This window comes from Cannabis sativa, chromosome X, assembly GCF_029168945.1.
Source record: "Cannabis sativa cultivar Pink pepper isolate KNU-18-1 chromosome X, ASM2916894v1, whole genome shotgun sequence".
In the NCBI taxonomy this organism is placed as follows: Eukaryota; Viridiplantae; Streptophyta; class Magnoliopsida; order Rosales; family Cannabaceae; genus Cannabis; species Cannabis sativa.
In genome coordinates, this window is record NC_083610.1 from 63875104 (window position 1) to 63901081 (window position 25978).

Below are 25978 nucleotides of genomic sequence, written 5' to 3' on the forward strand. Positions count from 1 at the left end.
AATAGGAACAATATCTAGAGGAAAAATTCCTATTTTCGTGGGCTGTTAGGCCTGTCTCGCAAGTTGCTCTGCTGTTTGGAGTTTTGCACATAAGTTAGCTAGCCAGTCCTATTTCTTAGGGCCTGGCCAGCCTATGCTCTCTTATGGACGGCCAGGTATTGCTCCTACTACCTCGGTATGTGTCTGCCAGCTTTCTATGTCTATGTCAGCCTTTTTATGTGCCTACCATCCTTATTAGATTCTTTGTACATCTTTCCTTGCAAAGATCACGCTTCCTTGGTCGTACAGACCTTTCTTGGTCTGTCAGACACTTCTTCGGCCGACTAGCTTGTGCTCAAACCCTGGCTGGCCTACAAGCTTTCTCTGGCCGGTCTTCACACTTCCCTTGGTCGGCCAGACATGGTTGGTCAGGGTCTTAACGACCTGCTCAACTCCTTTCACTTATTGCTTAACAGTTTTACTTGATTGCTCTAGAACCCTTAACAGTTGACATGTTGTGTAAGGAGACTTCGTCCTCTTATTGACAAGTTGTATTCCATGTGTCCTTAGTCTTGACTATGTGGACATGCCAAGTCAAGTGTATAAAATTTAAAATAATATTTACAATCTCATCATAAATTCTATTATAAAAATTAATATATTATTATTATTCAAAATATCATTATTATTCTTCTTAATATATATATATATTCTTTTAATTTTTAAAAATCTATAAATTTCTTCTTTTAATTTTTAAAATATTATTATTATTTTTTTATACAATTTGAATTTAATTTATTGTTTAAAACTTTTTGAGAGATAAATTGTTCTAAAAACTTTGAGTATTTGTATTTATTCTTTTTAAAAAAAATATATATAAATACTATTATATTTTCTTTTATAGAGTTTTAAAATAAATATTTTTCTACTAAAATAATATTATTTATTTAATTAATTATATATAAGATTTTTATTTTAATCTTCAAAAATCAAAACACTTAAAATAAAGTTTAAACATATTACTAAGTGTACATGTTTTGTTGGTAATATTTATCTGGTATATATATCTATATAATTAGACTCAAGAAAGTAGGAAGAAACGCACACTTTTTTTTTTTTTAAATCACACCAAATATATTTATCCAATTACTAAAATCGAGATTAAAGCTTGGTAGCTACAAAAATATATAATACAACATCTAATGGAAGGGTGTTTCAGCATCACATACCTATTATTTTATAGATATTTTATAATTGGATAAATAATAAATTTTAATTGATGAGGATCCAAAAGTTAAATTTGAAAACATATGGTGAAAACAGAGTGAGTGAATGAATGAGCGAATAAAACAGAGTCAACGTGGATGTAAATAGAAAGAAGTATCCTAGTGTGGATTAGATAGATTATAGAGACAGCATTTTAAGACCAATAGGAAATAGCCAAGATTTAACGACAGCCACATGACTGACATAATAGAGAAGAGGCAGACAGGTAGTGAGATGAGATGGCAGCAACATCTTGGCCAAGTCTCACCTTCACAGGTTGTCTAAACAAACACGCTCCACCCTCTGTCTCATCCAGAATCAAGAATCTTCCTCTCCGCCCTGCCAAATCAAATTCCCTGATCATCAAGGCCTTCTTCCACGCCAGGCCCACCATCTTGGTCACTGAGAAGCTGGGCGAACCGGGCCTTCAACTGCTCAAGAGATTCGCCAACGTTGACTGCTCTTACAACTTGAGTCCCGAGGAGCTCTGCACCAAGATCTCTCTATGCGATGCCCTCATAGTCAGGAGTGGCACCACTGTAAGCCGCGAGGTTTTTGAGTCGTCCGGGGGTCGACTTAAGGTGGTGGGGCGAGCTGGTGTTGGTATTGACAATGTTGACTTGTCTGCCGCCACAGAACACGGCTGCCTTGTTGTCAATGCCCCTAACTCCAATACTATTGCTGCTGCCGAGCATGGGATGGCTCTGCTCATGGCCATGGCGCGTAACATTCCTCAGGCTAATGCTTCTATTAAACAAGGTTAGCTTTTGTTTCTTATTCTCAATAAAATGAACTTAAATATCATACATAAGGAACACTTCTGGGGAGGCCCGCTCATTCATATCATATGTTTTAATTTTATACCTTTAATTCTTTATTTATTTATTCTTTTTTTTTTTTTGTGTGTGATAATGCTCTTTAAATTTACTTTTATTTATAAATGAAAGGTGCTAGTTGAATTTTAAATTCTAATTGAATTGTAATTATGTACACTTGTGTATACATACCATATTTTCATTGGATTTGAAATTTTAATGTTATTTGTATATAAGTGTTTATAGCGGCAATCTTAATTGGCATTTAATGGTAAAATTTAATTAGCGTCTTAAATTTACAAACAAAAATAAACTTAAAAAGGTATGGCCATAAAATAAAATAAAATAAAAATCAGTATATAAAAATTAAAATATAAGTTTTGCTGTTATGTGTCACGGGCTCACCTTTTCAAGCAGCGGAACACCCGTGCAGCACCTTGACTTCTCTAAGCCAAGGTCAGCATTCCAACCATCTGAGTAACAATGGGTTCATTTTTCACGCCACCGTGTAACTCGTACACACTTTCGTCTCTCAAACAACTCCCGCCGAGTCATGCTCGCAAGCATCCATGAGTGCATCCATGCATCGAGGCTCTCAAGCCAAGATACTCGCACTGTCCATAGGTTCCCACTATAATAAGGCAAATTCCAACACTGATGCTCACCTTGTCACTCGTGACCAAGGTAGCATGTGTGGCAAGATGCCAACACCAAGTCAACGTATCAACGCTTCTATCATGCCCCATTCGATACTGTCCGAACAGTTTTCCTCATTGCCCAAGGACTCCCATACGTCCATGGACCAATCCTCAAGGCGCCATGCCTCCACGCATGTTGGCAGGCCCTCGAGACAAGCCACCAAACTAGTTACATACATTAGACCTCTGTCCCTTTCCGGCATGGTGCATCCGTCCCATGTGCGCATGCAAACTAGCCCACGAATGACTACCCGTGTCATCTCGTGTTGAGACTCATGGCCAAGATGCACCACAACGTCTCTTGGAGGTTTAGGCCACGTCCCATGCAAGCGGCATACCGGCAAGCCAATGGAAACGTACCCGTTAACCTTTGGCAGTTTCTTAAACGCACTACCGGGTTGGCCCGATAATGTCCATGAGTACTCCAACCCATGGAGACATGTGAGTCCCCTCGTTGTCCTCATATGCCCGTCCTATTAGTCCCACTGACTAGTAGTAGCTCACTTCAGCACTAAGGTGCCAGGAGGTGGTGGAGAGCTGACACCAGGGTACCCCCCCTTAAAGAGCATTCTGAGCTTTTAGCCTTCTACCAAGAACATACATGATTTTGGCTCTGTAGACATATGGCTGAACCATATACCAAATCACATAGTTTCGCCAATCCGATTACACCATTGTATTTGTAGACCTAAATAAATAACAAATACCAAGTCCTGTCCAGATCTAGACAATATTGAAGATATTTACGAAAATGTCACTGCCATACAAACTAAGCATCAGCATGCACACCACCATGCGCCACCACTTGACCACCACTTAACCAATTTATGAGCATCACCTAGCTTGTAACGTACCATCTTGGCACGCAAGTTACACTATATATAGTATTACATTATGCTTAAAGTAAATAAGTGATGTAAAATTAAAAACTAGCTTACTTAATAAAAAAAAAAAAGTACTCTAATGGTATGTAAAAAATTTAGGGGACTTATATTTTCAACTCAAAAATATATAAAACACCCCATATTTAAGTTTATCCTATTTTATTTTTTAAAAAAATATATATTTTTTATAAAAACATTCTAATTTTATTAGAAAATTAGTTCTGTAAGTTACACCCCTTATCTAGAATACACTCTACACCTCACATTTTTTTAAAATTATCTTATTCCTTCACCTCCTTCTTAATCTTCCTCTTTCTTAATTGAAAAATGTTTAACCTTCCTCCTAATATCTTCCTTTTTATTAACCCTTTTAGAAAAATGCATGTGAAAATGGAAAAAATGCACAATTATTTTTTTTGTCCCCTTACAACCAAAGAGATCTGAATTTGTTGAATTTTAGAAAATATTACACTCACCGGTAATTAGAGAAAAAGGAAAAAGTTGAGTATATAAACTCAATACATTAATATGCTTAATACACTAATAAAACAATGATAACATCACTCACTAAAACAATGATAATATCAGCTATGCATATTTATATACATAATCGTATACAGTAATAAATTTATTAATGAAATTTCAAGTTCCATCTATGAAATCTCTCTTTTCAGGGATTAAAGATTGATAGTGTAAATTTTGGACTAAAATTGGTTCAAAAAATAACTCGATGTTATATTTAGTCTAAATTTTATAATTTTACACAAATATATTAGAGGTAAATTAACTTTATTTTCGATAAAAAAAATATATAAAAAAGTCAACAAATACATTAAATTTTGATTAAAAGTATAAAAATCTAATTAAATATATAAATAAAATGTAAAAAATCATTAAAAATACTAATGACTGGCCAAAGAATAAATAAAAGAGTAACATTTACTATAGTATAAAATTTGACTCATGTTATATTTTGTGCTAAATTTAGCATAACTTTTAGCATGTGTCAAATTTAGACCACATTATATACCACCATTAGAGTTTAATTTTATGAACATGGACTGCAAAATATATGTACACTATTTTTATAGCACTCTATTTGAGATGCTCTAATGAATTTAAAAAATAAAGGTGTACTTGTTGAAAATAAATAATTTTATAAATAAATTAATTTTAAAGATATCTACTTTAATTATTTCACACAAAGATAAAAATATCTTAAAAATTTTGGGGTATACTTATAATACTAGGGGAGTAAATATAATTCAATTAATCCTTCAAAGGGCTCGCCCCTGTTCCTCTGTGTGAATTCCTTCACCTGCTCTGAATCCTTCACCCTTTTGGGTTATGCTCTCGCTCCGTCAAAGAGCCTTCTGGTGCATACTTCTAGAGCGCGACTGAGATAGACAACCTCTTGGAGAAAACAAAGAATCTGAACCTCATGGCAGAAGACGATTAGGAGATTGATGACTCAAGTGCGGCAGAGGTAGGGAAACTCTACTTCCTTGGCCGATTGTGTACCCAGTAGGAATTCTGTAAGTCCCTTCTTAAAACTATTTTCTGTTGAATTGGAAATTGACTAAGAAAGAATGGGATTTTAAGTTCAAAGAGAAAACAAACCAGGCGATATTCCTCGTACATTCTTTCAAGGACCCACAACAATTAGATCATGTGTTAGCTAAAATGTCGTGGGTCATTCAAAATGAGTTCTTGATTCTCAAACGGATGGAACGAATGTCAATATGTTGGGAATCTAAATTGGTGTTGTTCCTATTGGAAGGGCGAGTTTGGAACCTCCCTGTTCCCTCAATGATAAAGAATAATTTGGCTCGGTTACCAAGTATGGTAAGAATTTTTCGGTCAATGAACTTGATGTTCCTAAAATGGCCGACAGTGGATATTTTTTGTTCAAGGTCATGAGCTCCATTCGATCCAAGATTTGTCTCAAATTCTCGTTCCCTTTAATGGTGGTAAAATTTGGCTCTAATTTAAATGTAAATGATTACAATTTATGTGTTTTAATGGTGGGATGATGGGAAAAGAGGGTAAGCAATATTCGAAACAAGTGGCTATGGTTGAGAAAGAAGTGGGCAATTTGACTCAGGCATATGGGACTCAGCTAGAGATAGATCCTCTTCTCGATATACGGGGGATTAGTTCAGTAGGCGGCATTAGCGAACATCATTAAGTTCGCTACAGGGAAATGTGTCTGGGAAGGGAAAGACCTTGATAGTGGATACAAAGCTTCCAGGGAGAATCATTATCTCTTTGGGACTCTCAGTACAAGGGATGGGCATAAGATGGGAGATAAAGTGATGTTTCAAGAGGAATCTTCAGGGACTAAGGTCATCTCGATGACTTCCAGACAATTGATAGAGCTACCAAATTCTGAGTTTCCTGTGGAAGTGTCACGACCCGATCCCTAGGTCGTGGCAGATATGTAATATCCATAACTTGGGTGGTCAAATGTCACAGTTTGACCCTTGTAGGAAGATAAAGATTATAAATGATCCTTTTATTTATATCACAAAATACTAATTTAAAAGTAATGGATTAACTCCTATATTAATAAGAAAATATTAGTAACAAAATTAGGACCACTCATCAATATAAAAGAACAGTAATATCCCAACAGTTATATAATCACCAAATAGATAGATTTAATAAGTCAATAAAATACCAAAATAATACCTAGCATCCATCATTCCTCATTTCTAAGTAGTACATAGCTAATTTAAGTCATCCAGACCATCCATTTTAGCTTAAATACAAAATTAGTTTCATTAGAAGATTTAAGAGTAGAATAAGACTAAATTAATAAAGACTTCTTTTCGCAACGGTACCATCCTCATCCACTAGCATCAAACTGAGTTCCTGGAATAGGAGAAAATAGGGGGTGAGCTTATAAAGCCTAGTAGGAAAACAACTAATATCAAAGGACCCTTGGTTTAATAAAATTCCTGCATGGTTAGCTTTGTAAAAATAAAATATCTCATCACCAGTATCAAAATGTATAAACAAAGTAGAGAGACCACAAATAAAACGTCAAATGCATATCACACTGTCAACCAGACCCCTAGCTCTCAATACCAATCATAGAAAACGACATCCAAAACTTGGTAGTCGCATCTGATACCCACCATAATACCGGGGCTCAGATTTAATTCACTCCCTGTACAGATTCTATGTCTTTCACCTACAGGTGAGTGCACGCCTGATCTACCTATGATGACACAGACACTTGGTCATGAAACAACAATATGCACCGAACATGATCAACATGGCTCTCATCAGTATAACCAAAGCAGGCAAATGATAATCATAACAAAGAACATATTCCTTTTTATTTTCTAGAAAATTCGGCAGCATAACAACTGTATTTTGAATAAACCCAAAATTCATAACCTGCATAAATAATTGCACACAAAATATATTTGGCACTCAGTGCCCCAAAACAGTCCAGAAAAATATGCAGATTAAGTTTTCAATTTTTTAAACAATTTGTAAATCATAAAAATTAGAATATGTCCAATGTTATACAACACATATTAAAATCAAGTCCAATAATCAAGTTGAGTCCCTACCTCTCCCGAGTCGTTAAACTTTTTCCAAAAGACGATCTTAAGCTCTTAAGATCCGAGCTCCAATTGTTTAGTCCAATCTTACATATTACTCTCACCTATACCAACAAATGGTTAAATAATTATCATTATCGCATTCTACATTCAAAACCGAGTCTAACGACATATAATATGACTATATTTAAAATTTAAGGTTCGGAAACCTCACCTAAGCGGTCCACATTAACAATCGGTGGCGGTAAAAATCATTGTACAGGAAATGTCGCCGAAAATAAGGGTAGTGTATATCAAAACGACCACCTCGATGAGTAGATCACACCCATGCAAACCGTTTATCAAAACGGTACACGATGTCACTGGAAAGTCGCCGGAAAGGGGCGGAGCTATAAAAATGTCACCAGAAAAAGTAGCGAACCAGGAAAAATGGTTTAGTGTAGGTTGTTCTCCTCGACGAACTGAGTTTAGTGGTGAAAACGTCTCTTCAAACGGACGCTGGAGGTGACCGGAAAATCCGTTCAAAGTTTGAACTCCCAAACTTTGACTTGGGATGCCAAGCTAACGGCAGCGAGAGAAGCGGCGCAGCTTGAGGGGTGAGATCGTCGACACTTTGGCTTCCAATTTGTCCAGCGCGTGGGGCCGGGCGGTGGCCGGAGGTGGGTCGCCAGAGTGTGGTGGTGATGGTGGTTTGTGGGTTTTCTTGCTTTGTGTTTGAAGAAAGAGAAAAGGACAGATAGATAGAGAGAGAGAGAGTGAGAGAGAGAGAGAGAGGGGGACGAAGGGGTTCAGCTTTATTATATATATTAATTTTTTTTACATATATATTATTATATATATATGATGTGCCAAAGATAAAGGGTCATCCTAAACGAAAGCGATTTGTGGCTCAAAAAGGAGGGAAAAGACAACGAGCAGTTGGGGAACCTGTTTGTTTGTTTACGGCAGATAACGAAAAGGCTGAGGAGAGTGTGAACGGACAATATGTTTAGGGGGATGATTCTTGTTTCATGGATTTGAACTCTCTTGGTGATATGAAAGCGATAAACCTTGATGTGCAGAGTTGTTAGAGCAATGATTGCCCTTTTTTGGAATTCCCAAGAGTTGGGGAACCCTTGGACTATTCATTCCCTCCATTCCCTAGTGCGTGATTATTTTCTGAGTGTGATTTTCATCTCTAAAATGAAGGATTCTTCTTTTCATATGGAGTGGGTTTGAGTTCATCTTGTTTTTACTGGTTGCTTCTGCATGGATTTAGTTGGGAAAAGTGGTGGATTGGCATTACTTTTTCTTGGTCTAATCGATGTGCGGGTTTTGTCTTACAACCGTTGCCATATTGATTTGGTGGTGAGTAATGAGGATGGTCTTTCTTTGCGTTTCACAGGTTATTGTGGAAATCCCGATCTAAATCAGAGAATATGTTCGTGGAATATGTTCTGTCGACTGATAAAAAGTATGATGATCCTTAGATTTGTGGCGGGGACTTAACGACATTATCTGCCCTCATGAGAAGAAATGAGGGGGCAAAAACCTGGGTATTTAATGAGGAACTTCCAATAGGCTATCGATGACTGCGTCTTTCAGGAGATCCCATTTTCGGGCAACAAGTATACTTGGTACAATGGCAGATAAAGCAACCTTATCTTTGAAAGGCTTGACCAGTTCTTGGGTAATATGTGATGGCATAATATGTTTCTGGGAGCAAAAATGCAACATCTCCCGAGATGGAATTCAGATCATTGCCCCCTCTTATTGCAATTTACCTCGTTGAACAAAAGTATGACCTCAAAGATACCATGGAATGCTCGGTTTCATTACGAAAAAGCTTGGCATTAGAATGAGGAATGTCGAAAGCCGGTGGTTGAATGGAGAGCCTCTTTCCTAGAATAGTCAAGTTTTTAATAAGCTTAATAGATGTGGCCAATGTCTAGATAGTTGTAATAAAGTCCAATGAAAAGAGTCTCAAGCGCGCATTGCCTGCCTTAAAGATTAGGTTGTCGTCCTTTCCCTCTCCTCTTAGCCAGAAGATTGGAAAGCTCTTACTCAGGGGGAAAAACCTCTTAATAACCAACTTGTCGAAGAAGAGATCTTTTGGCGCCAGCAAAGTCGAGCCCTTTAGTGTAAAAGTGGAGATTGTAATACCTGTTACTTCCATCAGCAAGCTACAAAAGAAAAGTGGAAAAATGGTATTCAAGGCATTTGTTATGATAATTTAGTGTGGCATGACAGTCTCGAAATGGTAGAAGATATTTTTTACCAAGTACTTTCAATATCTATATACTTCTCATCATGGGGTAGTTATGGAGTTTAATCAACTTCATCGATTTGTCCCTTGTTGGGTGTCTTTTTCAGACAATGAGAAGCTTCTTGAGTCGTTTACTGCTAAAGATATTTAGCAAACCTTGCATCAAATGAATCCCCTAAAATCCCTCGGTGAGGATGGTCACCCCAGCCTTTTCTATCGGGCCCACTAGGATGTTGTGGGGCAAGACATTATTCAGATTTGTTTGGATATTCTAAATAATGATACCGACTGTAGGACTATAAACAAAATCCTTCTTTGTCTTATATCTAAGGAGGACAAGCCTACAAAGGTGACGAAATATAGACCCATAAACCTCTACAATGTGAGTTACAAGATGATTGCTAAAATGCATGTCTCGCTAATCATATAAAAGTCAGCCTCGATAAGGTTATTTTAGAAAATCAAAGTGCTTTCATTGGGATGGCTAATCCAAGATAATGCCATATAAGGCTTTAAAAGTCTTCATTGTTTGAAGAAAAGGTCATTTTCGAAATGGAACAAAAATGGCAATCAAGCTGGACATGTAAAAGGCCTACGATTGGGTGGAGTGGGATTTCCTTCCGACCATGATGCAGTGTTTGGGGTACAAAGCTCGCCGGATTCAAAAAATCATCAATTGCATCTATTTCATTTCCTTTTCGGTGCTCCGTAATAGGAGGGTGTGTAAGGAGTTTCTTCCCTAACGCGGCTTAAGACAAGGTGATCCCCTTTCTCCCTATCTTTTTTTGATTTGTTCGAAAGCTTTCTCTTGTCTAATTCAGGAAACGGAAAGGGTTGGTCTTATTCATGGGATTCTCTTTAGCCAAGATACTCTCAATTTGTCTCATTTAATTTTGGCAGATGATAGCCTTGTATTTCTCAATGCTTCTATGGAGGAAGGTACAATATTTCCCATATTTTGGAGGAATACATGATGCTCTCATGCTAGGAAATTAATATGGAGAAATCTGAAATTTGTATGGGGAAGAAAGTGTTGGAAGAGACCGTGGCTGTCCTTGTAATTCACCTTGGTGTTAAATTAGTTCACTATCAAACTAAATACCTTGGTATGTCGAATTTTGTGGGCAACAAAAAAAAATAAGTCTTTGAATGTATTCAACAAAAAGTGCATGATAAGCTCAAAAGGTGGAAAGCGAGTCTATTTTCTCAAGCTGTCCAAAAAGTGTTGATCAAATCCGTGGTTCAAGCTCTTCCTTGTTATATCATGAGTTTTTTCTTCCTTCCTAAAGGAACTACAAATGTGATTCACACAAGGGAGGCTTAGTTCTGTTGGAGTTCTTCTATTACCAAGAAAAAACTCTATTAGGGCACATGGGAGAAACTTTGTCTTCCAAAAAATACGGGTAGAATGGGGTTTCATAATATAGAGGACTTCAATCAAGCCCTATTAGCTAAACTTTGTTGGAAAGTGCTTACCATTCCCCATTCTTTGCTAGCTAGAATGCTCAAAGCCTACTATTTTGCTAACTCATCCATTATGCAAGCAAAACTCTCAAGTCAAAGTCCTATATTTGGCGTAGTATTATTTGGGGTCAGAATCTCTTGGCTCATGGAATTCAATGAAGAATAATATCAAGCCAGATTGTACGAATAAATGAATATATGCCTTATTCATATCTGTTCTCCCTTCAAACTTCTACTATTGTCCCTAAGAACTCAACGATTAATACTCCTCTTTAGGGAAATGGGAGCTGAAATGAACCATTAATACATAGACTTTTCCACCCAGATGATGTTAACGAGATTCTTAGGTTGGTGTCTAGTCAAACTCAACATGCCGATGACCAACTCTGGCACTTTACCCCCAAGGGAACTACACAATTAAGAGTGGCTACCTAACCTGAGTTATGCTTAACACTAAAGCTGAGTGTGGGTCATACCATGAAATTAAAAGGTGGTGGAAGTTTATTTGGGGTCTGGCTATTAGTCTAATGATCAAAAATTTCTCTCGGAGAATGTGCTTTAATTGGCTACATGTTAACTCAAACTTGAACCATCGAGAAAAGGACATTGAGAAGGCTTGTACCAAATGTGGGGCTATCAATGAAATAATTTGTCATGCCCTTTGGTTCTGCTCTGATATATGTTGGTTTTTAGAGTTTATATTAGAGTCACAGCAAAAGCATATAATTAGATTATAGGTTTTAAAAAAAATTATTAAATTTGATATGAACCTTAAACTCCGAATCTCAATACAATATAACATAAATTAAATCTAACTACTTGGAATAAGGATTTTACTTCTTGATGCCTATCAAAGAAACCTTGTATCTTTTCATATAATTTTTCGTTCATCCAATCTAAAGCTTTATGGGATTGATGAAGAATCCACACCAAATTTTCTAGATTACCCTCAACACTTAGGATAAGAGTGGACTTATAGATTTAACGAGATGAATAAACTTTTCTGATTACATTGTATTCTCAACTCATGAGACACTGTGATGGAGATTGGAACTAATATCAATTCTCTATGACGAGAGAGAGTGGTGTGTGAGGCTAAGAGAGAGAGAGAGAGAGAGAGAGAGAGAGAGAGAGAGAGAGAGAGAGAGAGAGAGAGAGAGAGAGAGAGAGAGAGAGAGAGATAGTAGGCATGAGAGTGAGAAACAAGTTTTTCATTTTCTTATTTTCCACTCCCAAAATTATATCTTAGAGTGTTATGTACTTTTACTCTTATACATATCATTATGTATATTTATTTCTTAATTATAAATTATATATATCATATATATATAAATATAAATATAATAATTGAAACTATTTAATCCTATAAAGTAAAAAGATAATATTATTTAATTTAAAATTTAAAATTTAAATTTAAAATAAATATCATATAACTAAATAACAGAATTCAATCATATCATTTTATTTTATATTATCTTTTAATTTAAATATATTATCCTATAATATATTTAATTCAAATAATTAAAAGATAATTATTATTTATTTTGATTTTATTTTATTAAATAAAATAATCAAAATAAATTAATTGAGCTTTTATATATCACCCTTCATGTGTGGGCTAAGCCCCACACGTATGGGCCATATTTTAAAGCCTGAAATTCATGTATTAATTTTTTCATAAATAAGATTTATTATTTATTTTACAACAAATAATAATTGACTAATTCTCATTAATCTCTTATTTTACTAGGATTAAAATAAATATTATTTTACACTAAAATAATATTTTTCTCTCTTTAAATATTATTTAAAAATATTATTATATTTAACTAGTTAAAATTATTTTATCAAATAAAACTAATTAGTTTAATATTATTTTAATTATTCAATTCATAATTAATATAATTATTCAAAATAATAATTTATACAAAATTATTATTTTGCCCATAAGAATTATTTCTCATAAAAATTAATTCTTTATCAATTCATTCTTCAAATTAAACATTCCCCTACACATTGTTCTATAAAGGTAATATGGCGACCATGTACCTATGTTTCAAACCTTTAAGAAATGCTTGATTATTATTGAACTCTTTAATAGAATAATCAAGTTTATTAATTCTATTATTACTCCATTATAAATATAGAATTGCATTCTTTGATAATATATAATTATATTTATAGAATTCTAACGTGTAGTCTATTGATATGATCAATATAAGTAGTTATCCCTTCAACTATAAATATAGAATTGTACTCTTTGACAATATATAATTATATTTATAAAATTCTTACTTATAGTCTATTGATATGATCAATATAAGTAGTTCTCCCTCCAATTATCAGTTCATAATTAGAGTTGGGCAAAATTATTGTTTTACTCTTCTAATTATCGCTTGAATTCCTTACGTACCATTCATTCAATGTGAACAATTAATCTATAATCCAATTGTAGATTTAGATCCAACTGTTAGCACTCCCAAAATAAACACTATAAGTGAACTAATATTCGATCATCTCAGAAAACTTGGATTCTATTATTGTATTACATGTTCCCATCCACTCATGTTGTCAAGCTCCCAAAACAGAAGTTGTAAGAATCATCTTCTCTGAGAAACTTTAACGAGTGAATTAAAGATCTCAATAAACACAAACAAGAGTTCATGTATACTCAAGATTCAAACAGATCTACTAATGATTATCGTTGTGATGTGAATAACTCTTTCATAATAAACGACATGTTGATGAAAGATGTTATTACATATCAGTCCAGTCATGTATAATTAAATTATACACAGTACTTTTACCACATTAATTAAATAATAATAATAAAAAGATTATATTGTATACATAATATACATATACATAAATATATAAGATGGCGGTGGGGTGGTAGTCTGACCAGCATGGCTAGTAGTGGAGAGGGATGAATGGCGGCTTAAAAGCCACCAGGGTCATCGGAGGAGGGATGGCGTAGAGCAACAACTCTGGGTTTGGCAAAATTAGGCCACTCAGACCCGTGTAACCACAAATGGAGCATTAAAATTCTAAGACCTTTCGGTCCCTTTTTTTTAGCACCATCATCGACCTTGGGACCCTATTTGGTCCGGTCGACCCAACTGGTTGGAGCCATGAGACCACAGAGGTCCCAGGGTGGCTGCTCAAAATCCCAAACTTGATCGGGTCTAGCTCCTTCGTGCTCCGTTCGTCTCCCATGGCGTGTTTGCATGGCCATGCACACGTCCATCTCGTGTGTATTCGATCCTCATGCCTTGCAGCTGCACTCATTAGGGTTGTGGCTCATCGTACGAGGTTCCAAACTTCATCTTAATGAGGTCAGGATTTACTCCTTACACCCAAGTTCACCCGTCAATGGAGGTTTTGAGGATTTTGAGAATTACAATATTTATAACAAAAATTTACAAATAAAATTTTGTATTACATTGAAAAAATCCTACACTAAAATTATGGTGTACATATTTTTCTAATAAAAAATATATAAAAATTTCTAACCCAAATTTGTCATAAAAAATAATGATTCACATTCATACAAAATAACTATCCATTCATAATATATCAACACATACATTAATGCATAATATCCAACATAGTATTTAATTTATGTAATTGTAGAGATGGCTCTAGCACTATTTGTTGGTTTTTAGAGTTCGTATCAATGTCGCAGCAGAAGCATATAATTCGATTATAGGTTTGAAAAAATTTGTTGAATTCGATATGAACTTTAAATCCTTGATTTCAACACAATAAGGATTTTACATCTTGATGCCTATCAAGGGATTCTTGTATCTTTTTCGTATAACTGTTCGTTAATTTATCCAATCCAATGCTTTATGAGCTTGATGAAAAATTCACACTAGATCTTTTAAATCAGCCTCAACACTTAGGATAAGGGTGAGCTTATAGATTTAATGAGATGAATAAACTTTTCTGATTACAATGTATTCTCAACTCATGATATTGTGATAGAGATTGGAAAAAAAAATACTAATTCTCTATGAAGAGAGACAGTGGTGTGTGAGACTAGGAGAGAGAGAGAGAGAGAGAGAGAGAGAGAGAGAGAGAGAGAGAGAGAGAGAGAGAGAGAGAGAGAGAGAGAGAGAGAGAGAGAGTGAGACACAAGTTTTTTATTATCTTATTTTTAAATCCCAAAATTATATCTCACAGTGTTACGTACTTTCACTCTTATATATAGCATTATATATATATTTATTTCTTAGTTATAAATTATATATATATATATATATCATATATAATAATAATTAAAATCTTTTAATCCTATAAAATGAGAAGATAGTATCATTTGAATTTAAAATTTAAAATTTAAATTCAAAATAAATATCATATAACTAAATAACAAAATTTACTTATATCCTTTTATTTTATATTATTTTTTGATTTAAATACCTTATCCTATAATATATTTAATTCAAATAATTAAATTATAATTATCATTTAATTTGATTTATCTTATTAAATCAAATAATCTAAATAAAATAATTAGACTTTTATATGTCACCGGCTAAGTCCTACACACGTGCGCCATATTTTAAAATTCAAAATTGATTTCTCATTTTTTGCATAAATAAGATTTATTATTTCTTTTACAACAAATAATAATAGACTAATTCTCATTAATCTCTTATTTCACTAGGATTAAAATAAATATTATTTTACACTAAATAATATTTTTCTCTCTTTAAATATTATTTAATAATAATATTATATTTAACTAGTTAATATAGTTTTATTAAAAAAAAAAAAACTAAATAGTTAAATATCATTTTAATTATTCAATTCATAGTTAATATAATAATTCTAAAAAATAATTTATACAAAATTACTATTTTCTATAAGAATTATTTCTCATAGAAATTAATTCTTTCTCAATTCATTCTTCAAATTAAACCTTTCCCTATACAATGTTGTATAGAGGTGATCTAGGGACCATGAACATATATTTCAAAGCTCCAATAAATACTTGATTATTATTGAACTCTTCAATAGAAAAATCTCATTTATTAATTCTATTATTACTCCACTTTATATATAGAATTGTACTCTTAATTATAGTTACAGAATTCTTACGTGTAGTCTATTGATATAATCAATATAAGTAGTCCGTCCTCGAATTATTAGTTCATAATTAGAGTTGGTTAAAAGTAATATTTTTCCCTTCTAATTATCTCTTGAATTCCTTATGTACCATTAATTCAATGTGAACAGTTAATCTATAATCCATTTATAGATTTAGATCCAACTGTTAGCACGCGTAAAATTAACACTATAAGAGAACTAATATTTCATCCTCTTTGAAAGCTTGGATTCTATTATTGTATTACATGTTTCCAGCCACTCATGTTATCAAGCTCTCAAAACAAAAGTTGTAAGAATCATCTTCTCTAAAAAAATTTAATGAGTGAATCAAAGAACTCAATAAATACAAATAGGAGTTCGTGTATACTCAAGATTTAGGCATATCTATTAATGATCATCATTGTTATATGAATAATTCTTTCACGATAAACAACATGTTGATGAAAGATGCTATTACATATCGGTTCAATCATGTATAATCAAATTATACACAGTAATTTTACCACATGTCTATCCACATGAATCATATGCACTAGATTATAGTGCATAGTAAACCGTACTAGGTTATTCCATATTAAAGATTCCATATTTTAATACACTACTGACTTATTTTATTCACATTGTATGATCTTAATTGTCTTGTACTACCTTACTACAACATACCATCTCTGTATGAAATATAGAATTTTTAGATATATATTAATTATACTTCTATAATTAACATATTTATTTATCTTATAATTGTATTTCATATATTCTTTAATATATTATCCATTAATTACTTGCTTTTAGGACATAAACCCTAACATTATAAAGGTGGTTTTGAAAAATGTTGGGTTGTACCATATGTTTATATGTTTCCTGATCAAAATTTAGAGCCCTGGGACATGTTTTTTTAAAAACCACCAACAAAAAGTTAGCTTTGATCTCTTTCTTATTTTCTCCTAGTTGGCTTGGTTTTGGAGTAACCGTAAATGTCTGCAACTGTCCATAGCTCCCACTCAGGGGTCGATTCAATGGGAAATGGGCTAAGTTGGTCAGCATCTTGTTCCCCTGACCATTGGTGCTCATACTGTAAACCATCTTCCAAGGGATATTGTCAAGTGGATGAATGGGACCCTACAACATTGTTACTCAGATGTGATGCCACAGTTGATGATTCTAAGTAGGGGTGCGGTCTCAAGGGTCTGGTTTGGGACAATTCTAGTCATGTGTTAGGAGCTAATGTGATTTATCGACATGGATGGGTTTCGGTTCCCTTTGCTGAGTATTTAGCCATTAAAGTTGGGCTTGAGTTGCTCTAACAATTGTAGGTCCAGAATTTCTCTATTGCAACAGATTGCAACCAAATCATTCCTCAAATGTGTCAGTCTTCTTCTAATAGAACTGATTGGAGCACTGTTTTGGAGGAGTTGACCTCTAAAGGTCTACTGTCCAATTGTTACAACATTTCCACACCTCAAAACGCTTCAATCAAGCTGCTCATTACCTGGCCCAGTTAGAAAAGAATAATAATTGTAATTATATTTGGGTTGAGGATGTTCCCTCTGTTGCTTCCTCTATTTTTGAAGATGATTAGCTGAACTTTGTTTGGTTATTTTGTTGGTAATAAAAAGTTTCATTTCAAAAAATAAATATAATTCAGGGCTCGTTTCGAATGTCGTATTAGATCGTATTGTATTGTATTGTATTGTATTGTATTGTATTGAATTGTATTTTATACAATATTTTTATGTAAAACTATATGTGGTATTAACTTTTATGGACACCTAAATATATAATATTTTAGTATAAATTAAAGTTTAACATAGTATTATATAAAAATATGATATATAATCCAATTCAATATAATACAATACGACCTAATACAACGTTCCAAATGAGCCCTTAATGTACTACAAATTTTAATATAAGGAGTGTACTTTTAATAATATTAGGGGTGTACAAATTTTGGTACAAAACATTTTTTTAGGAAAATGTCTTAACTACCAAATCCCAAGAGCAGCAAGCACTCTACTATGGTGGGGTGAGAATTTATTCAAATATAGCATCCGCTATTATTAAGTTCTGAATATAAATAGAATTCTTTGGCCACCAAATTACACTTTTTCCTGTTGTTTAAGCAAGTTTGGCCAAAGAATGGACAACACCATTACAAGATCTCTTACAATACACAAAAATAACATCTTCAAGCCTCTTATAAAAACTCAAAATATCATCTAAAACTAGACCCAAAGAAGTAATAATAGAATTATTATTTTTAAGTTTAAGCACAATATTCAAGTAGTCTGACTCAATAATAATGTTTCTATACCTAAAGGAGATGCATTGAATCAATGCGTTGCGGATAGCCAAAGCTTCAGCCACTTCAGGAACAAAACAACCATCCAAAAGCCAACTAGCTGAAGCTATATCACTTCCCAAATGATCACGAATCACTATACCCAAGCCACTACAATTTTCCAAAGATCTAATAGCAGCATCAGTATTGACTTTGAGAAAGCAAGTGGGGGAGGTTTCAATTTAAGCATCACCTGAAGAGGGGTTGTCCAAGGCACTGACCCGCCAACAGAGACATCCATTGCCAACTGGCCGTTAAGGGAGCCACCATCAAAACTTTTTTGTTATGAAACGTTCCAAGGTAATTGTGGGTCTAATGTATAGTGAGTACAGGAGACAATTTAACGTTATTATGGACCATTTTATTACATCTGAACTAAATCCTCTACTGAATCACCATAACCAATTCAATCACATGTTTTAAAAGGATATCAACAAACCTGTGAATGAAATGAAGAAAATCCACATAAACAAGTGGATCCCCCCTACACAAATTCACAAAGTTTCCCAAAATATGACAATGAAGAACACCCCAAAGAGCATGATGAATAGTTTCTTCTTCCAATCCACACAAAGGACATAACCCATCAGCTAACAGACCATGACGAGTTAGATTAATTTTAGTTGGAAGACAATCATAGGATGCTTGCCAAGCAAAAAGTCTAACCTTTGGAAGAAGATTAAGAGACCAAATATTTTTCCACCAACCAGAAAAACTACCAGACGGTGAAGCACGAGGAGCAACCATATTTTGAAGGCTAAGCCAATAACCATTCTTAATAGAATACCACACCGAATTCTCAAAATTGTAAATTATCTTATCTGACACATCAAATGAAGACCAAGGAATAGAAAGGATAACTTCCGCTTCATGAGGCAAAAAAATGGATCAAATTAATGCATTATTCCAACCACCCGAAGCATCTCTTAATACCAAAACTTTGCTAGATCCAGCAATCCAAACAAGAGACGACAAAACGAAAGACAAAACTGATGGAATCCAATTGTCAAAAAAAATAGCAATGTTTTTCCCATTCCCCACACGCCAACCTACCCTGGAGTCAAAAATTTCATTCCCCCATAAGATATTTTTCCACACAAAAGACCCTCTCTTTGATTTCTTAATCTCAGCAAAAGACCGCTTTCAAAAGTACAAGCCCTTTAACACACAGCCAACCAAAGAGTCGGGAACATTATAAATACGAGAAGCTTGTTTAGCCAAGAGAGCCTGATTAAATAAGCAAAGCCCCTGATCCCCATACCACCATCTTCCTTATGTAAGCAAAGTTTGTCCCAAGTGCACCAATATATCTTTTTTTTACATCATTTACACCCCACAAAAGCGAGCACACATATGATGAATATTTCTGATAAAGACTTTCGAAAGTTTAAAGAGATTCATAGTGTAAGTAGGGATCGATTAAATAATTGCTTTGATGAGGACCTCACGACCCGCCATAGAAAACAACTTGGATTTCCACCCATTAAACCTTTTCCAAATCCTGTCCCTAATGGCATCTAACAAACATGCCTTGCTATGCCACACAAAAAAAGGGAGGCCAAGATAAGTCTCATGGAATTCACCCCTTCACACCCAATAAATCCACCAATTTTTCTTTCTCAGAACTTAGCACATCGAGACTAAACAACACTGCAAACTTATCAAAATTTACTACCTGACTAGAGGCTGCGCCATACTAACTGAACAATTGTCAAAACCTCACACAACACACATCAGTATCCTTAAAAAGGAACAAACTATCATCAGCGAACAACAAAGGAGATATAGCAGGGCCACCACTACTACAAGGAAAACCTACAAAAATTTATTCTCAGAGTCTCTTCTTACCATAAAGTAAAAGAAAAGATAAGGGGACATTGGATCACTTTGTCTAAGTCTACGTTGAGGAGTGATAGAGCCAAGGACCTCACCATTCAACAAAATAGAGTACTCCACAGAAGAAATTTAGTCAAGAATATTTCAAATCCACACTCTATGAAACCCAAGCTCCGTCATAATTTGCTCCAAAAACACCACTCAACACGATCATAAGCTTTGGACATATCAAGCTTAATAGCACAGAAACTATCACCTCCCTATTTTTCTTCAAAGCATTGATACATTCAAAACCAATAAGTGCATTGTCGGTTATAAGATGACTCGGGAGAAAGGCACTTTGCTCATCTGAAATGATGTGACCCAACACCTCACGCAAGCAATTAGTCATAATCTTAGTGAAAATCTTGTAAAAGACATTACAAAGACTAATAGGTCAAAAGTCAACAGCACTACTTGGGTTGTCATTTTTAGGAATCAAACAAATAATAGTTTTGTTGATACCTTTCAAGCTAGAGACCCCATTAAGGAAAGCTAAAGCTGCCGAAATGATGTCTTGCCCAATAATACTCCAATATTTATGATAAAACCCCATTGTGAAACCATCCTCTCTTGGACTTTTAGAGGGATCCAATTGAAACAAAGCTTCTCTAAAATATCTTCCCCACAAAAATCCTGAATCAAATGAGCATTCATGTCCTCAAAAATCTTTCTAGGAACTGAGTTAATAATTTTAGCAAAAGCATCATCAGGGGGTCTGTTTGAGGTAAACAAATTGGAGAAGTACTCTTTAAAGATAGTTTCAATTTTACCTTGGCGTGTAACCTTAATACCCACGCTATTCTGAAACTTCAAGATCTTCTTCTTAGCCCGCCCACCCAAAGCACACTTGTGAAAATAGGCAGTATTTTTGTCCCCTAAATTAAGCCAATCATTTTTAGCTCGAGAAGCCCAATATTTTTCTTCTTTCTCCTGAAGAACATCAAGCTATTTTTCAATCTTACGTAACTTCTCACAACTAACACTATCAAGATTAGCATCTACAATCTCAAATTCTTTGAGGTTTTGATTAATGGCAATGCGGTGATGCTTATGAATTTTTTTGTTCCAATCATTCGGTTTACCTCCCACATCAAGGACATCAAGTTGAACATTACAAATAGAATTTGAATTTTTACATCTCCAATATTTACCTATGATATCCACACAATCTTCTTCATTAGCCCAAGCATTTTAAAAGTGGAAATGGGACCGTTATACATGGTCATTGTTGCCCCATACATTGAAAATACAAGAAAGCACAATGGGTCGATGATCCAAACCTTACAGAGACAAGTGAGAGACATGAGTATTGGGGTACAAATTAAGCCAAGAAGAGTTACACACAAACCTATCCAAACGTTCTTCCACAAAGTTAATATTATAATTTTTTTGTATCATTAATATACTACTCTTTTTTATTATATTTTATGTCATTTTAATTATTTAATTATTATATTTACTTATACCATTAACTTATAAAAAATTTTATTTATTTTTTATTGTTTTATCTAATTAAATAATAAAAAAAATTAATGGTAAAGTTATCTTTTATGTATTTTATAATTAATTAGTATTAAATTTTACATAAAGTTTTCTAATTGTGTATTGGAACACATTAGCAAAAATTGATACAAATTTATCATAGAATTTTTTTTTCACAAATATTGCACAATTTATACATTTCTTAATGGAGATGGCTTTATATAAAATTATTTTTTTTGTAGTAAAATATAGATATATTTACTAAATTAATTATATATTAAAAATATTTAATTTATCTAAACATATTACTTCTCAATTTTGTGAGAGTACTTTAACATTTATATTAATTTTTTTCTTAGTGGTTGTATCCTTAACTATTAAAAATAGCTTAATGGTTTTATTAATCTTTTTGACATAATTGTATTGTATAAATTGTAAGAGTTTAAATATTGAAGAGTTTGATATAAATTCATTATGTATTTTTTTCATATGTTTGTTAAAGAGTTTATGTTTAGTGTTCTGACTAAGAAAATTATTGTATAGACAAATAACTTGCGTTATACTAACTTGAGCTAATTACATTGATGTTCTGAAATTCTAATTCGAAATGAAGATTCCCATTGTAGGGGTTTTAAGTGCTAATTTTTGATAATATACCTTGTACAGGAAAGTGGCAGAGAAATAAGTATGTTGGAGTCTCCTTATTAGGAAAAAAACTTGCTATAATGGGATTTGGAAAAGTTGGATCAGAAGTAGCTCGGAGAGCAAAAGGGCTGGGAATGAATGTCATGGCACACGATCCCTATGCACCATTAGATCGTGCCCGTGCCATTGGTGTGAAGCTAGTGAGCTTTGAAGAAGCCATTTCGACTGCAGATTTTATATCCCTGCACATGCCTCTCACCCCTACTACCTCTAAGATGTTTAACAATGATTCTTTCTCCAAGATGAAAAAGGGAATTCGAATTATCAATGTTGCTCGTGGTGGTGTCATTGATGAGGCAGCTCTAGTTAGCGCCTTGGACTCTCAGATTGTTGCTCAGGTTCTTACTTATGTTTATAAGAACCACATTCACACTAATCAAATAGTTAATGAAAAACTTGAATACACTAGTTAAATATTCTTTTACTTCTCCTGGCAGGCCGCACTTGATGTATTCATGGAAGAGCCACCACCGAAGGACAGTAAGTTAGTACTGCATGAAAATGTGATTGTGACTCCTCATCTTGGTGCTAGTACTACTGAGGCCCAGGTGTTTGCATTCTCATAAGTAACATCAGACCTCTATATATAACATGAAATATGAATGCATATTTTATCATAAATTTCATTGTGAAATCTTCATATTCAGGAAGGTGTGGCCCTTGAAGTGGCAGAAGCTGTTCTTAGAGCTCTAAATGGAGAGCTTTCTTCTACTGTTGTGAATGCACCTATGCTCTCTGCTGAGGTAGTAATTGATATGCTAAGCATGGTGTGTTTTGTTTATGTACTTGTACTTGTACATGTGTATAGTCGTAAAGATCTTTCTTAGAAGTTTAATAAGTTGGCTTGATTAGTCAGACTTAGTGTGTATACTTTTTCTGTGATCACAGGTTTTATCAGAACTAGAACCATTTGTTGCCTTATCAGAAAAGCTAGGTAGACTGGCAGTTCAATTAGTGGCTGGTGGAAGTGACATGAAATTAGTAAAGCTAACTTATGGCTCAGCTAGAAATCCAAATGATCTGGACACAAGGGTGCTCCGTGCTATGGTGATAAAAGGTCTGATTGAGCCTATTTCTAGTGTTTCCGTAAATCTTATCAATTATAATTTCATTGCTAAACAGAGAGGATTGATAATAGCAGAAGAGAGAATAATTTTAAATGGTTCACCTGAGAATCCAATAGAGTTTATCCAACTTCAAATTGCCAACGTGGAATCAAATTTTGCCAGTTCTATTTCTGACTCTGGTGAGATCACAGTGGAGGGAAAACTCAAAGATGGGAAACCTCATTTGACCAAGGTAGGATCTTTTGAGGTTGATGTGAGCCTGGAAGGGTGTATCATACTTTGCAAGCAAGTTGACCAACCGGGATTGATTGGAAAAGTTGGAAGCATTTTGGGTCAAGAGAAAGTAAACGTGAATTTTATGACAGTTGGGAGGATTGCTCCCCGAAGACAAGCTGTGATGATCATTGGAGTGGATGAAGATCCAAGTAAAGAAGTACTGAAAAAAATTGGTGAGATATCAGCCATTGAAGAGTTTGTCTTCCTCAAGTTGTAATCATACTTTTTCTATACCTATTGTTCAAATAGAGAGTGTCACCTACCAAATCTCTTTGTTTTTTTTTCTTTTATTTTCTTTTTGGCATATTCATTTTATTGGATTAATTCTTAGTATATAGTGGCTCTAATGTTTATGAAATCTTGTGTTCTAATTAGGGGTGTTAATGTGACAAAAGGAAAGAAAAAAATGATTATATTCCTTAGGTGAATTAGTACACAATACATGCGTCAAATAACTCTTTGAATAAAGGAAACACAATTACTAGACACATGTCCTATCAAGAAAAGATGAAACACCATAAAATTAGGACAAAGCAAAATAACTACAAAACTTAAATTAATTACTATTTAACATCTCCCCTCAAACTCATGGGATTGGAAGCACTATGAGTTTGTTTCGTAACTCCTAAAATCGAGATGCCACAAGAGGTTTCGTCAAGAAATCAACAACTTGGTTCTTGGAGGGAATGAAGGATAAAGAGAGAGTGTCACAGTTTACTCGTTCTTGGACGAGGTGATAGTCAATCTCAAATGTTTAGTGCATGCATGAAGAACTAGGTTTGAAGCCAAGTAAATGGTGCTCATGTTGTCGCAATGGAGAGTTGGAGGAGCAAAAAGAGAAAAGCCAAGTTCCCTAAGGAGACAAAGAGACAGGATACTTTAGAGGTTCAGTTTTCCATGGCTCGATATTTAGATTCGGTACTAGAATGAGAGATCACTTTTTGTTTGGAGGAGGACTAAGAGATAAGGTTGACTCCTAAGAAAACATAATATGCATTAGTGCTACGACGATCATCAAGACATGAAGCCCAATTGACATCGGTGAAGCATGGGAGAAGAAGATTGGGATCAGGTTAAAGAAGAGTACCAAGATGAGCAATACCTTTGACGTACCAAAGAATAGATTGGCCGCCTGATGATGAACCGTTGTAAGGGCATGAAGAAATTGACACAGCTTGTTGACAGTTAATGCAATGTCAGGATCAATGAGGGTACAATATTGTAAGGCCCGAACGAGACTGCAGTATTCAGTAGCATTTTCAAGAGGATCTCCATCATAAAGCGATAGTGGGGTGAGAGATATTGGGGTGTTGATAGGTTTCGAGTCCAAAAGTGCAGTCTTGGTGGGAAAATCACGGATATATTTTGTTTGAGAAAGATGGAGACCCAAAGAGGACCAATGAACTTAGTGTTGGGCTTTATACCCTAAATAAAACTCTATTTCAATATAATCCCTATCATTTAAATATCAATAAAGAGACAGAAGTATTTTCATAACTTATTTAATGTGTCATTTGGTTCATGTTATCATTTATATGTTTATTTGATTTATAAATTCATCCTAAACCCTTATCACATTAATATTCTTGTTTATTGTGTCGTCAGCACAGTAGAAAGTAATTAAGATTGTGTGATTAAATTTATATTCTTAGATTTATCAATACACAGGGTTTAACTGATATGATAATCTACAACATAGTTTACTTGCACCTTGGATAAGTTCTATGTCCTTTCCAGGGCATTGGTTAAAGTAAAGCTTGGGTTGGATGCATGGAGTATGCATTGGAAGGGACCGATATTGAACTTGGTTTAGATATGATAAATTTACCGTAATATATATTCAATTCAATATCACCTAGTTGATCCTAGATCAAATGATCTTAATCCTGACATGGTTAGGTTCGATCTCAATAGTATTATACATGTTCTTTGATTTGTTAGTTAAGCCTATTTTTTGGTCACGGTGATACGTACATTTTGGGAACATGGTAGTGCAATTGAGTGGGAGTGCTAGTCATAAATATGGAATATATAGCTTCTATCTAGACATAGAAGTAAAATGATGATTTCCTTCGAGCTTGGCTAAACAGAGATGAATGGTTAAGTACTCATTTCAGTGATTATGTTAGTTCACTGAAATATCATTTATAGGTGGCTAAGTGTTTTAAGGATAAAATACATTGAAGGG

At 34.2% G+C, this 25978-nt stretch overlaps 1 protein-coding gene across 1 annotated transcript; it reads left to right on the forward strand.

Moving 5' to 3' along the window:
- The first annotated feature begins 1092 nt into the window (after nt 1-1092).
- On the forward strand, nt 1093-24148 carry LOC115711146 (D-3-phosphoglycerate dehydrogenase 3, chloroplastic). Its single transcript, XM_030639483.2, has 5 exons — nt 1093-2004; nt 22409-22785; nt 22885-22995; nt 23095-23190; nt 23336-24148. Exons 1-5 carry the CDS (start codon nt 1485-1487, stop codon nt 24005-24007), a joined length of 1776 nt encoding a protein of 591 aa, XP_030495343.1. The 5' UTR covers nt 1093-1484; the 3' UTR covers nt 24008-24148.
- The last annotated feature ends 1830 nt before the right edge of the window (nt 24149-25978 follow it).

Excerpts from the sequence above, each read along its gene's own strand:
- LOC115711146 (XM_030639483.2), top strand. The coding sequence starts at position 1,485 with ATGGCAGCAACATCTTGGCCAAGTCTCACCTTCACAGGTTGTCTAAAC. Across the intron at positions 2,005-22,408 it reads TAATGCTTCTATTAAACAAG|GAAAGTGGCAGAGAAATAAG; the intron begins GTTAGCTTTTGT and ends TACCTTGTACAG. Across the intron at positions 22,996-23,094 it reads CTAGTACTACTGAGGCCCAG|GAAGGTGTGGCCCTTGAAGT; the intron begins GTGTTTGCATTC and ends CTTCATATTCAG.